This window comes from Paramisgurnus dabryanus, chromosome 4 (assembly GCF_030506205.2).
Source record: "Paramisgurnus dabryanus chromosome 4, PD_genome_1.1, whole genome shotgun sequence".
Classification (NCBI taxonomy): Eukaryota; Metazoa; Chordata; class Actinopteri; order Cypriniformes; family Cobitidae; genus Paramisgurnus; species Paramisgurnus dabryanus.
In genome coordinates, this window is record NC_133340.1 from 19,317,276 (window position 1) to 19,333,325 (window position 16,050).

Sequence of the window (16,050 nt, forward strand, 5' to 3'; positions counted from 1 at the left end):
CCTCTTTATTCAGCTCTTATCCATGTCAATCATCTTTCTTGGCCCCGCCCACTATCAGCAGTCACTGAACGCTGCATTCATCATCACAGTCAAACAGCGCCTCTAGTGGACAGCACTCTTACTGCACTACACTACACTCAACTCAATGCTGTTTACATACACATTTACAAATTGTAAGAGCCATGTCATCGTTTTATTTGTTAATTCATATGAGTGTATAAAACTGTGATTAATGAGCGAATGTGTAATTTGATATTTTGAAACACTTTTATTTTGAAGCTCCAATAAGATAATTTGTCGGATTGACCTAGTTTTGAGAGAAAGAAAGATTGGAGCATCAGTTTTTGACCTGTAAAATTAGTTCCTTTTTCAGTAATTTTGTTAATAATTATATTTAAAGACATACTCCACTTTTTTGAAAATATGCTCATTTTCCAGCTCCCCTAGAGTTAAACATTCGATTTTTACTGTTTTGAAATCCATTTAGCTGATCTCTGGGTCTGGGTCGAAAACATTGGCAGTGTTCAAAGTTAAAATAACAGTTTGATTTGTTGTCTGAGATGAAAGAACATTTGAATTTTATTACATTAAAACACAGAACTGTTTAACTGAAGAGATATTGAAAACTGATTTGTTTTACAAGCCAGATGGCATGTAATTCAACATCGTACACACATATAAATCACTAGAAATCTGAAATCGCTTTAGTCTCCCGATAAACCCACTAAATAAGGCTTTTTGATTCCGGATTTTTTTTCAAGAATCGATTACTCACTGTTATTTTTCAATTCATTTTTTATACAAACACTGTGTCTAACATTGTCGTGTCTTACCGTGCCACACAGCGAGAAACTCTCTACACCGGGAGTGACAAAGCGACCATTGGAAATCCATTTGTTCTTCCCCTGCTGAAAAAAACAGCATACAAGCAAGACCAGCATACGTTGTGTTTTGGTGCTGGTTTGCTACTGAACACCAGCTAAACCAGCATCAGCACTAGCACCAGCTAAACCAGTATTAGCACCAGCTAAACCAGCACCAAACCAGCATTAGCACCAGCATCCCATGCTGGTCATACCAGCAAGACACAGCATATGATGTTTTGGTGCTGGTATGCTGGTGACCACCAGCTAAACCAGCATCAAACCAGCATAATTCCCATGCTGGTTTGATGCTGGATTTTTCATCAGGGTCATATTAGACATATTGAGAGGGCTGCTTGGTCATAAATAGAATGAGACATTTACTTTGGGAATTTGTCAGGTCATGCTTCTTGCGCCAGGTGTAGACAGTACACACAATGTAAAGACTAGGAATGTTCACCATATACATATGTGGTAGATCCTACCTACACACATACACACAAATTCTTGTTTAATTCTAAAAGCATTTTGTTCAGGAACAGACTCATGCACACTTTACACATACAACCTTATAGGCCTTTACAATTGATTTTTATAAATGACTGGATTGCGCATAGAACGCTTAAAGTAACAGTGTGAGGTGAAGCATTGCAGAGTTCAAGTGCCCATCTTGTTATCATGATCTAAATTCACCCGGTTTACAACGTATCAGTTCATTTTTACACTGTAAAAATGCTTGTGAAATCTACAGTAATTAACTGTGTTCATGCACAGCAAATAACTCTAATAAAGTTCACAGTGGATTACAGTGCATTCAGTGTGAAATCACAGTAGTGTTTTAAAACTGTAAAAATCACAGTAAAAAGGTATGTGCTGTAGAAAATCACAGTGAATAAAATATCCTGCAAAGATTCACAGTAACCAGCAATGTACTGTAGAGACTCACAGTAACCAACATTGTACTGTAGAGACTCACAGTAGGGGTGAGCAGGGGCGAAAGTACCATTTTTCAGAAAAACTTAATTTTAAAAGATAAAGTTTTAGACAGATATATTTTTGCTGTGATCAGTAACTCAAGTGTGGACTATGAATTCCAGGTGAAATTTTGGAAACAAAATGGCCTTAGACTCTGTCAGCAGGGACGAAAGTAACACACAAGTGGTTCAAAAGTAACAGAACAGAACAAGATAGATTTTTGTGTTACACTTGTTTTTAGTAAATAAACATGACTATGATCTTGTTTATATGTATTTTCGGTTAAATTTTGGTTTCATCAAATGTTTCTAAAGCAACCTGACAGTACAAACTTGAATTGTTGAAAAAAAAAAAATTTTTTAACAGTTTAAACACAATAAAATTAAATCAAATAAAAAAATATACATTTTCAACATAATGCAACAGTATTGGCAGTGGGAGAAGAGTAACAAGTGTTACTTTCATCCCGACAGGAACTCCTGACATTTAAACCCGATTGACTTTTATTTTTAAAAACTCTGTCTAATCTTATTCAGGATACACAAAATAAATTGAAGAAAATTATTTCTTCAATAATCTTTGTTGGGAATAGATTTTAAAGTATATTTATTATATTATATTTGAGTATTATGCTAGTAATGACAAATTAGATTTATTTTCTATTTCTTTAAAGGAGAAAGTCACTATGATTATTGTTTTGTCTACAACATGGTACACACAACATTCCATTAAATATGCTACCACACTGAAATAAATTGTAGGTTACACTTAATACTTATACAACTATAAATAAGTTTTCAAGTATGTCAACCAACTTTCACTAATTTGCAACTATATCTCAACTAACTGTCTAACTGTCCTTAGAGTATTAGTAGACTGTTAGGGTTAGGGAAGAGGGTAGGGTTAGTGGAATAAGTTGACATGCACCTGCAAAGATACTTAGTCAGTTGAATGTCTGTTGAGGGATCATCACAATAAAGTGTGAATAGATATTAAGCAGACAGTCTAATACTGTAAAGATTGGTAGGATAAGTAGTTGCAAAGTTACTTATAATTAGTAAAATGTCTAAAGTGGACTATAGAAAAAAAGTGTTACCAAATTGTATTGGCTGACTCGTCAATGTTGCTTTGAGTATAATTGGTTGATATGACTGTCATTCAGTAAACTGGCCAATGACTGCTGTGTGAGCACTGGTTTAGTTTGAACAAACTGAGGGTGCATCCCAATTCAGGGTCTGGATCCTTTTAAGGCCGTGGACTTTGAAGGCAAGGCTCAATATTTGAAGGCAGCAGCATAAACGCCACAAAGTGAAATGAAATGAGACGGTCTAGCCTACGGGGGCATCACTTGCTTTTCCCGCCCACTACGCTTGTCACTGGGACACAAAAGCTGAGACCTATCAGACTTTTAAAAATATATATGGTGGCAGATTTTTTTTATTTTACTTTAGAAAATATAACGCATTGATGCAGATTAAACTATCCAACAGTATGTAAAATTCACCAACCTTAGAAATATACAAAAGCAAAACGCAACACACAACATTGCAGCAATAATATTAATTTACATCACTAAAACATCATTTATAATAGTAAAACAGCCACAAGGACCTTTAATTAGCAAAATATACACTTTTATTTAACTACAGTTTTGAATGTTTATTTCAAAATACCCAGACTTCATTTTGAACTTTGGAATAGCCAAAGCTCTGAAGGATACATCTATGGATCCTCGGTAGGCTTTAACGATTTATCGTGCAAATGCGCGTTTTCTCAATTAATGAATTTGCATGAATTACATTGAAATTCTGCCACATCCAAAAGCCAGGGGGCGTTCTCGTGCAGAAACTCCCTTTGTGCCACAGAAGAAGTAGGCTAGCATTGCAAACGCTGTTCCAGGAAATGTCTACAGGAATATTTATATTGCTGTTCTTCAAATAGTTTCAGGTATTTTCATGATAATAAAGAATATTTTGAATGATTTTGAATGATTTTGTTTTATTTTGAATGATTATGATTTTTGATGCATAATCAGGCAGGTTTTTTTAATGGGACAAGCTATAGCGTTACAGCCCTAACTCGGTTACAGTGGGGAAAAGGCCACAGTAAGAGGCTTTTATATGAAGGAGCCTTCGAATTGTGACAGCCTTCGTCACAGCCCGGTGATGTCATGTGCCTTCAGATACGGCCTTGGAAGGCCACAGCCCCTGAATTGGGATGCACCCAGTATGTCAGTTTAAATGGCGATTTATAGTCGTGCGTAGGTCCGTAGCCTGTGCGTAGCGCTGCGTAGCCTCACAACATTAGGCTTGTTTGAGATGCAGCTTGCCTTGCCTGAAATATAGGCGAGAGTAGCCGGCTGCAGTGAGGGGAGGAGTGAAAAAAGTGTAGGCAAGCCGGACGATTCATGAATCTCGCTGTTTTGTTGACGGCAAACGTCAGCAATGGAAGAGATCGCGTTCGCGTATTTTATCGCGGATTAAATAGATGCAACTGAAATACCAACAAATACATTTACATTAAGATGTTTATAAGGAGAATCAACAAAGCTGAACTGTTCATTATTGGAAAAGGCTTCTTAGTAAAGGTTGGGATGTAATCTAAGTCTAGACGTAATCCAAATTCGTTTCTGTGTGAAATATAAACAGCACACAGTACAAATAATACAACACCAATACAAAAGTTTAAAGGAATTTATTAATAATATAAATGTCATAAGTCAAGAACAAGTTGAATAAATATAAAAACTACTACAGGAAGTGTAGTTTTTAGAATTAAAAAGTCATCAGCTGACATTCCCGGGCAAATGAGCATTAAGCTGTGTCGTCAGCAAGTCTTTTCCCATCGTGCTTTTCGTCAACGCAGTCGGTGGAGAGCAACTGCGCTCGGCTGTAGAATCCGACGAGCCCGCCTCTCCATCGCGAGAGTTATTTTGTACACGTCAGCGTGACATCAGAGCAAGTCGGACGTAAGTCGGACACTTTTCTAACCGGAATGCATCTTGCGCTGATCACCGGTGATCGATTCTGCGCAGAATTTGCTCATCTCAAACAAGCCTATTTTTAACAGCGCGTCAGATCTACACGGACCGCAAGCGCTGTGATTGGTCCACCAGAACCCCTCCCGTCAGGTAAAAAAACTGCGTCATAGGTATTTCCGTTTGAGACGGTGAAAACAAAGATGAGCCAAGTTGAGGAGTGATTTAACTCAAACTGAATCAAAAGTCGCTGTTTATTTACTTCCATCATTGCTGGTCTTCTCAAATTATACACAACAAGTTGCTGTTTCTTCTTCGTTTGTGGGTTAGCTTGCTTAGCTTCTTCTTCTGTGACTTTTTTTTGCTGCTAAAATATTTAATTTTAGAGAAAATACACATGGTAGGCTAATAGATACTTTAAACAGTATTACACTGAAATCATCTTGGCCATATGCTGGTGAGACATGAAAACACATAAGCCCTCTGAATGGAGAGCAGTCCCATAAGAGTTTTACCAGTGGCTAAATCTGCACACAGGAAATAAAATTGCACAGTTTCATCAAAGTGAAGTGTGTATAAATAACTTAATAAATAACTTTGTTCACATATATGATACATAATCTATAGGAAAAGGTCCATTGTTTGGAGTCATGTTTTGGTGATTCACTTAAACATCTGATAACTAGTCCACTCAAAGCTGATATTATTTCGTACTTAAATGTCAATACAGGCACGTTTAATGTAAATTAAACAATAATGTGTTTAAGCATGTTGAATAGAATTAAAACATAAATTCTAACTTTTAGTAAATCTTGTAAATATGTTTATTCATACTGTAGGATCCAGTAGATTACTAGCAATTTAAATGAAAATAGCTTTTCAATCTCTTAACATTGTCTGTTGTGGTATGGTTTCACTGACCTTTTTGGGCATATTTTAATGTTATTTATACACTGTAAAATTAGGATTCTGAATTTAGAATCATTTTTAGAATCAATGGTTGTGTTGTGCACTAGAACTATTTATTTTGGAGTGAAAATATTGTAGACATAAATTTGTTTTGCATTTCAGATATTATACTTGACAGTAATATTGTGATTAATAAGAATTGGAGGAAACTTACAGTTTACTTGTAGTGTACTTTTGATTGATAATTATTATTTTGTTTTATTTACAGATTGTACTGAATTATATTTAGTTATTATTTAGATTGTAACAAAAGTTTAAAATGTTTTAAGATATATTTCTTGGGAATTCATACTTTTTCATCCAAATTAAAATGTTATTTTACAAATGTTAGCATGCATTTATTGAATGTATTTGACTGTAAAAAAAATTTTTTTTAATTTAGTACATATCTGTGAAACAGTAGCATTTTCCTTCAAATCAGAAAACTTATTGTATTGTTTTGTAATTTAGCATATTTAAATTAGATCATTAACGTTGTGACATGATCAGACAAGATACATGTTTTACCACTCATTATATTGTGACTTATGTATTTGAGTTTAAATTAGTTTTACATGTTTTCTTAGCCATTTTATCCTTTTGCTATTTTATGTGTGTATGTCTTTTATTTTGCTTCGTCTGCCTGTCATGTGAGGGGTCACATGACATGGAACTTTGTATAAAAGGAAGGAGCAGGAGCACATGGTTAGCTGACGCTATAGCTAAAACAAGCGGTTGCTGGTGTGTGGAGTTTGTGTATTTGGGCTTACCTGTCCAGTTACGTTTTATGGACTTTGGATATCACTTTCTTGGATTTTATATACACGGTGGAAACTTTGCACATTTGGACTTTTAACACGCTTGGACTTTTATATTGTTTTAGATTTGTTTTTTGTATTTCCTTCTTTTAACAGTCTTGAGTTTTTAAATAATTGTAACTCAACCTTTAAGGCTGGCCATTACAACTTTATTTTAACATTGATGAATGTTTACAGAAAATAACTAACCAATCAAATGCTGTAGGGAAAACCACAATGAACTATATATTAAAAATATATAATCTCTGCTTAGTTACTTGTCAATGACTGCCAGTTAATTACTGTGGAAAAAATCACAGTAGTTACCTGGCAGCCATTGACAATAGTAATTTACTGTAGAAAAGAAATCACAGTAGTTAACTGGCAGCCATTGACAAGTAACTTACTGTGGAAAAGAAATCACAGTATTTAACTGGCAGCCATTGACAAGTAACTTACTGTACAGAAAAATCACAGTAGTTAACTGGCAGCAATTGACAAGTAACTTACAGTACGGCAAAATCACAGTAGTTAACTGGCAGCCATTGACAAGTAACTTACAGTACGGCAAAATCACAGTATTTAACTGGCAGCAATTGACAAGTAACTTACTATAGAAAAAAACACAGTAGTTAACTGGCAGCAATTGACAAGTAACTTACTATAGAAAAAAACACAGTAGTTAACTGGCAGCAATTGACAAGTAACTTACTGTGCTTTTTCTAAAGTAAGTTACTTGTCAATTGCTGCCAGTTAATTACTGTGAATTTCACAATATTTTTTTTACAGTGTAGGATATGTGTCCATAAATTATTGTTACTTCTGATGTTATTTGCAATGTTTATGTTAAAATTGGGCAGAATAAGAGATTTATAGGAAACGTGGGTGTCTGCTGCATTCTGTTGTAATGACACAGGTGTAAATAAAATTGTATGACATTGAAAGCCTGCAAGCAAGCCTATGATGGCCCTTTGTGTGCCCACTTACAGCTAGCCTTGGGGCCATGCACAGGTTTGCTCATTGGCAAAATGTTGGCCCCTTAGCACTGGCCCTGCATGGGCAGCCCTCACTTAGCCCCCAGGAAGCTTTCACACAGAAAAATCCCAGGAGTTAAATGAACACTGCTGGATGTATATATTGTCCCATCTTACAGAGTGTTAAAAGTAACACTGAGCAGAATTAAAAGCTCTGTTATCCTCTCTCTTACCATCTCTGTCTGAAACATAACATTGCATTTCACATCTTTGTAAAATCATTTTCTTAACTTAGGTTTAGATGTTGGCTGTTTCATTTAAAGTCACTATTATGGTGATCAGTCAAAGACCTTAGTGGGTTGGACTCATGAGAGGTCAAAAGGACCTCTCCTCCAGCAGTTCACAGTTCGACACTCAGCCGTAGCACCCAGCCAAGCTCGCTTATTTATTCATTTAGCTGACGCTTTTATCCAAAGCGACTTACAATTGCTATATATGTCAGAGGTCGCAGGCCTCTGGAGCAACTAGGGGTGAAGTGTCTTGCTCAGGGACACAATGGTGTGTCTCAGTGGAATCGAACCCGGGTCTCTCACACCAAAAGCGAGTGTCTTATAAGATAAGACAGTAGAGATAAGCTGGAGAGATAAGCACTTGCATTTGCACTTCAGACAATCTACGCAGAACAATCCACCATTCAAAACAACTTAACGGACCATATCTTCTTACGAACACATCTGGATCCTCTCTCTCTATCCGCTCGCACACGTGTGCATCCGAAACTTTGCACTGCATCACAAAAGCCAAATGCAAGTATCCGCTTGTTACTTTGTTGATGTATAAGCTTATATGACCCCTTATTGATTAAGGTTATTCTTAGAGGTTCCGATGGTTTGTGCAGATGTTAAGCCATAGTGCTATTGCCAATCTTTTACTCTCTCTCTCTCTCTATTTTCCATCCTTTTACTCGGCAAAATAAAGTCACTTAATCTGCACTGTCAGAAGATGAACTCCTGTGAATATGTGCAAAGTTTTTGTTAAGATATTGAACACAAAGAGTGTTTTGGAGGCATGGATGTGAAATTCTTCATCTTATGTTTTTGGTTTTGATTTCTGAGTTGGGTGTGCAAGTCACCAAATACAATCTTATATTATTTGTTACCCAAAACATAACACAATTTTGAAACATGTCAGCAACTCTTAAAATAAACAAAATAAAATAATACAAAATAAAAAATCTAATGTGTTGTACATCTGTTATTTTTGGAACCACACACTTGTGCTGTCTATTTTATTAACACTCACACAGTGTTACAATTTAGATGTGTGTTGATTAGGTAAAAAATTATTCATCTAACTTAAATATTTTTGACTCATAGAGCCAAAGTCAAAAAGCGACAGTTAGTGCCTTACTCTGTGTTTTTAGTAGGGGTGTAACGATTAACCGTGCAAATGCGCGTTTTCTCAATGAACGAATTTTAATGAATTACGGTGAAATCCCGGTACATCCGAATGCCAGGGGGCGTTCTTTTGCAGAAACTCCCTTTCTGCTACAGAAGAGGTAGCATTACAAACGCTATTCCAGGAAATGTCTACAGGAATATTTATACGCTGTTCTTCAAATTGTTTGAGGTATTTTCATGATAACAAAGAATATTTTGAATGATGTTTATTTAAGGAGTGTTGCTTTTTTAAATGCACGTTATAAACAACTATTTTAGATTAATAAGGACTTCCTTCTGACCAAATGCCGTAGTACACGCACAAGCTGTGCATGAAACAAATAATCGCAGCCTTGCGATTCAGAATCGATTTCAGACAGGCATTTTTAATGGGGAACGTGACTGAATCGTTACATCCCTAGTTTATAGGAAATCAAAGCCAAATCCTTTGATATCTTAACACAAAGGCTTCAATAAATAAATCATCAGAATATCACTGGCTTCACTCCAACACTAAACCACATGACAACTCAATGTGATGTTGACCTCTAAATCAATTTGTGTTTGACTGACTGCCAAACATTGAGACACTATGATGTTTTCATTGTGTAGTTTGTTCTTCAGTATGTTTCTTCTGATGTTTCCAAAAACTTCCAGAATAAGCAAAGCTCTTTCCACAGATTGAGCAGCTGTAAGGTTTCTCTCCAGTGTGAACTTTCCCATGTGATTTTACAGAAGTTGAATGAGTAATCGTCTTCTCACAATGAGAGTGTTTTTCACCTGTATGAATTCTCTGGTGTGACATTAAATGTTGAGGTTGATTAAAACTCTTCCCACAAAGATTACAGTGGTAAGGTTTCTCTCCAGTGTGAATCCTCTCATGGGCTTTTAAGTTGCCTGCTTGAGCAAACGCCTTCTCACACTGAGAGCATTTGTAAGGTTTTTCACCTGTATGAATTCTCTGGTGATTCACTAAATGTTCACGTTGATAAAAACTCCTCCCACAAACACTACATTGGTAAGGTTTCTCTCCAGTGTGAACGTTCTGATGGATTTTCAAGGAACCTGATCGAGTAAACGTCTTTCCACACTGAGAGCATTTGTAAGGTTTTTCACCGATATGAGTTTTGTGGTGTGACATTAAAATGTAGTTGTGACTGAAACTTTTTCCACAAACATTACAGTGATGAGGTTTCTCTCCAGTGTGAATTACCTCATGGACTATCAGCTGATATTTATAACCAAAACTTCTATCACAGTGTGAACATTGATAGGGTTTCTTTTCGGAGTGAATTTTCTGGTGTAATTTTAATGAAACTGAATACCTAAAGGCTTTGTCACATTCACTGCACTGATACGGTCTCTCATTGGTGTGTATAAGCACATGTTTCTTTAAATGAGGTTTGTGGCTGAATCTCTTCTCACAGTGAGGACACTCGTATGGTTTTTCTCCTGTGTGAATTCTCTGATGAACATCAAGATTTTGTTTGGTGCTGAAGTAATTGCCACAATCAGTGCAGTAGAAAGGTTTTACTTCACTGTGTGTCTTAATGTGGGTGTTTATATGAGATGTTGTTGTAAAGAAATTCTTCCCACAGTGAAACTGCCTCTTCTTATTCTTCTTCTTTTCTCTGTGCACTTGTGAATTAAGTTTCTTCTCTTGTAAGGTAGTAAAGCTGATCTCAGATCTGGTGCAGAGTTTCTGTTCTGTCTGTTCTGTCTCTCATGTCTCTGTGAGCTCAATGTCTCTCCACCGGTGATGCAGGAAAGAGTCGACGACGTTATTTCTCCATCCAAACATAACTCACTCCTCACATCTGAAAGAAGCATCAATTATTATCTGTTTAAATCAATTAAAATCACTTTTATTTACACAAAGAAGGATGAATTGAGATTGTGTTTTTTTTTCTATATTCACACAGAGACAGAAGGCAGCGGTCAAGCCTGTTATTATACAAGTAACTGCCTGGGTCATTACATATCAAATGCTTAGGGTTGCATGGGGCGGAAAATTTCCAGATACTATTCAAAATTGGAAACTTAGGGAAATTTACAATAAACTATATCATATACAATCATAAATAAACTTTAGTTTGGTCATAAGCAGACTTGCATACAAGAAAATTTGAAGATTCCTGATACTTATGCTTATCAAGCTGTGGATTTATTTGATTTCATTCTAATATGAATGATTTCTGGAAGATTTGTAATCAAATAAATGCAGGCTCGATGAGCATAAGAGACTTTTTTCCAAAAAATTGTAATGTGTCCAAACATTTGGGTGGTACAGTAATTCTGTATAAAAATAACAGAAAAGTGGCTAGGAGAATGTAGAAGAAAGGGCAACACAGCTCGAGCTAGCCTTACACATCTTCAATGAAATAGTGCTTAGTATTAGTATTTAGATATCTGACTATTTTTAACTGTTTTATACTTCTATTCCAGTTTTATTCTTTTTCACACTTTTAAACTGTTTTTATTAAAATCACATTTATTTTCTTTAGATATTTTAAATTCTCATGTATATTTGATTTTTTTCCGTGTGTGTGTGTGTGTGTGTGTGTGTGTCTCTCTTATTTCTACATACTTGTTTTATCATTTCTATGTAAAGCATTTTGAATGACCTCTGTGAATGAAATGTGCTATACAAATAAACTTACCTTGCCTTTTTTTTGGTCAGTGACTTGAAAAATACCCTTTAATAAAACAGGAACTCAAATGACAGATAAATGGTAAAAAACGCAACATTCATTGAGGACACATACCTGACGATATAAAATCCTCATCTTCATCAGTGTGATCTTTCTCTTTTGTATGTTCAGTTTTTATTTCTGTAGGTTCAGTTTTGATCTTCATCATGAGGTTCCTGCAGTCGATGAGTTTGACTAAACACATGTTGAGTTTGGTCTGCAGGATCCGCTGCTGTTCTCCAGCGTTCCAGACAGAATCCAGAGACTCTGTGGAGGTTTGATCAGTAGATTCCTCATCCTGTAAGCCCTGATCAGTTCCTGATTTACAACACATCACATCCATCTCATCATCAACACTAAAATACACAGAGACAAGACTCTGTTTACACTCAATAAAACACTCAAGAGAGAAAAACACTGAGGATACACAAACACATTTTCTTCTTCTTCTTTCTTCTGTGGGTTTACTGGCGGGTTGCAAACCAACTGTAAAGGTGCATATCGCCACCAAGATACTCTGCATGAATCTGATTAAATGTTATTAATTACCGCGATGTTTTTAAGAACTTCATTATTTCCCTTATTAGCCTACCCGTATTTGTCCCTTCATTTAAAATATTACCCATTGTGAATTTTGTAGTACCAATTTCTTGTACTTCTCTAATATACAATATTCTTTCCTGCTGATATTTCACACATGTCATTAAACACATATTGGGTGTACCTATGATGCATTAAGCGTCTTCGTCTTCTTCTTTTTCTATGGATTTATTGGCCGGTCGCATATCAACTTTTTGGTGCATACCGCCACCACCTGTGCTGGAGTGTGAAGTGATTTCAGTCTAGTAGTATGTTAAAATATGTCTATATTCGATTTCTAAGACCACTATACTTAATAAATTTTAAAACTGACCTTATAATTTCCCCAGATCCTAGTGTCACAAACACATCACACGCGAGCTCTTTCTATCTATCTTTCTTTTTTCTTTCTTTCTTTCTTTCTTTCTTTCTTTCTTTCTTTCTTTCTTTCTTTCTTTCTTTAGTGGGTTTATCGGCGAACTTAAGAGCTGCAGAGCGCCTCCTGCTGTACTGGAGAGAAAAGACGCTCAACACTTCATTCATCTCGCATTCATTACACAAGAAGATTGATGTTTCTTCGTGAAAAATAAATGATAAAAGAATTAAAGAAAGAATTAGAATAACACGAACTTCTGGTGTTTAATAAAAACGAGGCATATAAGAATTTTATCTGACTGCGTGCAGGAGTTAAAACATCCCCAGAAGATGGCAGTAGAGTCACTCTGTAAATACAAACCGCCGTTAAAACCAACGAAGAGACACCAACATCAACCGCTGTGAGTTTACTTGAGATTTATTTTAACGTACTTGTTTTTCTCTCTTGAGTGTTTTATTGAGTGTAAACAGAGTCTTGTCTCTGTGTATTTTAGTGTTGATGATGGATGAGATGTGCTGTAAATCAGTAGGAACTGATCTGTCCATGCTGGATATTGATGATTTCATCACAGAAATCTCTCAGCTGAAGAAAGAGGTGGCGTTACTGGAGACAAAGCTGAGGTTAAGAGGAGATGAAGGACTGAAGAGAGAGGTTTGTACAGCTTAAACATCCTTTACCTGTTTGACAACATCAAATCATTTCTAATCTTACTCTGTGTGTGTTTGTTGTGAATCTTCCACACAGGACTCCGAGCTCAGTCTGACTTTACTCTGTTATACTGAGTCAAAGCCCACAGACGCTCAGGACACTACAGTGTGTGACAGTAATCAGGGCTTACAGGATGAGGAATCTACTGATCAAACCTCCACAGAGTCTCTGGATTCTGTCTGGAACGCTGGAGAACAGCAGCAGATCCTGCAGACCAAACTCAAGATGTGTTCAGTCAAACTCATGGACTGCTCGAACCTCATGATGGAGATAAAAAAAACTGAACCCACAGAAATAAAAACTGAAACCACAGCAGATGAATATGAAGACAATCACAATGATGCTTATGATTTTATTCTGACAGGTATGTTTCCTAAATCATTGTAGTATTTGTACAATTTTTCGTGTGAATTGTCGTGTGAGTACCTGTTTTATAAAGGAGGGTTTAATTTACAGACTCATTAACCAAATGACAAAAAAATAAGGACTAAAATCTAAGGATATTATGACCTCTTTTGGAACAATAGACATGTAGGCTTAAAAAAAACCCACAAAATTATTATTTTTCTCATTCTATTTTTTCTCATTTTAGAAGAGTCACCATTTAATGCAGTAAGCATTGTTAAAGTCTTTGTACAAATAAAAAATGTCCATTTGACTTCCTTCTACAAAATAGTGGATATCTCACTCAGTAAATATTCATTACATTTAATATTTTGTCTTTGATCACTTTTTTGCAGTGTGTGTTGCGAAAATTAGATTTTTTGTGTGTGTGTGCAATTCTAGCTATTATCCAGCCATAACAGGCTTGACCGCTGTCTTATGTCTCTGTGTGAATACAGAAAAAGATACAGAATCTCAATTCATCTTTCTTTGTGTAAATAAGAGATGTAGTTGTTTCATGTTTCTTTCAGATGTGAGGAGTGAATTATGTTTGAATGGAGAAATAACGTCCTCGATTCTTTCCTGCATCACCGGTGGAGAGACATTGAGCTCACAGAGACATTTAGAGAGAAAACACACAGAACAGAAACTCTTCACCCGCAGCAGATCTGAGATCAGCTTTAATACCTTACAAGAGAAGAAACTTCATTCACAAGAGCACAGAGAGAAGAAGAAGAGGAAGAAGCTTAATTTTCACTGTGAGCAGTGTGGAAAGGATCTTTTTACAACAACGTCTAATATAAACGTCCACATGAGGCAACACAGTGAAGTAAAGTCTTTCTACTGCACTGAATGTGGCCATTACTTCAGCACCAAACAAAATCTTGATGCTCATAAGAGAATTCACACAGGAGAAAAACCATACAAGTGTCCTCACTGTGAGAAGAGATTTAGATACAAACCTCATGTGAAGAGACACATGCGTTTACACACCAACGAGAGACTGTATCAGTGCAGTCAATGTGGAAAAACCTTTGCACGGTCCAGCTATTTAAAAGCACACCAAAATGTACACAGAGAAACTCTGTCAATGTTCACACTGTGATCAACGTCTCAATCTGAAATCTCATCTGATAGTCCATGAGAAAGTTCATACTGGAGAGAAACTTTATGTTTGCTGTCACTGTGGAAAGAGCTTCTCTGGTCCAAGTTAAAGTTTGCTCAATGTGAGAAGACATTTGCTCGATCAGATGTCCCGAGGACTCATCAGAGAGTTAGCACTGGAAAGAAACCTCACCACTGCTTGATCTTTGAAGAGAGATTCATTTATTTTAACCGAGGTAATGTTAGACCAGAGGTGTAAATTCACAGTATAGGGCAGCCAACCGAGCTGCCAGTATTTTTTTGTTATTTTACAGCACAATTTTTTTGTTGTGTACGACCTGCATCTGTCCTGTATATTATTTGTAAATTCAATAAAATATATAAGAAACTGAAAATAAACAAAAATGTTTAGTATTTTGGTTGCTGTCCTGTAGTAATACAACATTAAATAAAAACAACAAAGAGCTTAATAGTACAAACATGCGGATTAAACCCATGAACTATATTACTCTGGCACATTAAATATCACAAAACACTGATTATAAATGACAACAGATAATAACAGGTGTTAAACATATCTCGTAAACATTTAAATAGCAAGTTACAATCACTCCTCACTGCATTACTGACGTCATCATCATATCTGCCAAAGAACGTAACGAGTTACAAAATAAAAGTCACCCATTAAGTCAGGGTTCACCACATCTTACCCTGAAGGGCCGGAGCACTGGATAGTTTAGCTCCAACCTTGATCAAACCCACCTGAGCAAGCTAATCAAGGTCTTCATGATCACTAGAAAATCACAGGTGGGTAAGTTTGATCAGGGTTGGACCTAAACTCTGTAGTGCTCCAGCCCTCCAGGGTAAGATTTGGGGAACCCTGGATTAAGTCAACAGAATTGGACAGACCTTATACTCTTTAAATAGTCATGGATCTTAACATGTATGTAAAAAAAATGATGGGATTGTTTGTTTGCTTTATGCAATTGATTCTGAAATATATTATGTGTCGTAGCTGCACATTCTTCTTTGATTTGAAACAAGGATTAAAGACAAATCTAGAGCGACATTATTTAAAATTTCCCCTAGTTGGTGATAGTAGATTGTAGATGAGGACCTCAATATTCCTAAATAGGAATGTGTCAATCAAGCTGGTTAAAATAAAGATAAAATAATACTATTATATCAAGTTTTATTTAGATTAATATTACACACAATAAACTATTATAACATGAT

The 16,050-nt window shown here is 36.0% G+C and overlaps 2 protein-coding genes across 2 annotated transcripts; one reads left to right on the plus strand and one right to left on the minus strand.

Moving 5' to 3' along the window:
* Positions 1–9,037: 9,037 nt before the first annotated feature.
* Positions 9,038–11,868, minus strand: LOC135760548 (uncharacterized). Its single transcript, XM_073814578.1, has 2 exons — positions 11,739–11,868; positions 9,038–10,689 (listed from the first exon to the last, which is right to left on the minus strand). The coding sequence occupies exons 1-2, from the start codon at positions 11,866–11,868 to the stop codon at positions 9,575–9,577; spliced, it is 1,245 nt and encodes a 414-aa protein (XP_073670679.1). The 3' UTR covers positions 9,038–9,574.
* Positions 11,869–13,011: 1,143 nt separating this feature from the next.
* On the plus strand, positions 13,012–15,158 carry LOC135760530 (uncharacterized). The gene is made up of 3 exons (XM_065274547.2): positions 13,012–13,269; positions 13,363–13,690; positions 14,241–15,158. The coding sequence occupies exons 1-3, from the start codon at positions 13,117–13,119 to the stop codon at positions 14,813–14,815; spliced, it is 1,056 nt and encodes a 351-aa protein (XP_065130619.1). The 5' UTR covers positions 13,012–13,116; the 3' UTR covers positions 14,816–15,158.
* The last annotated feature ends 892 nt before the right edge of the window (positions 15,159–16,050 follow it).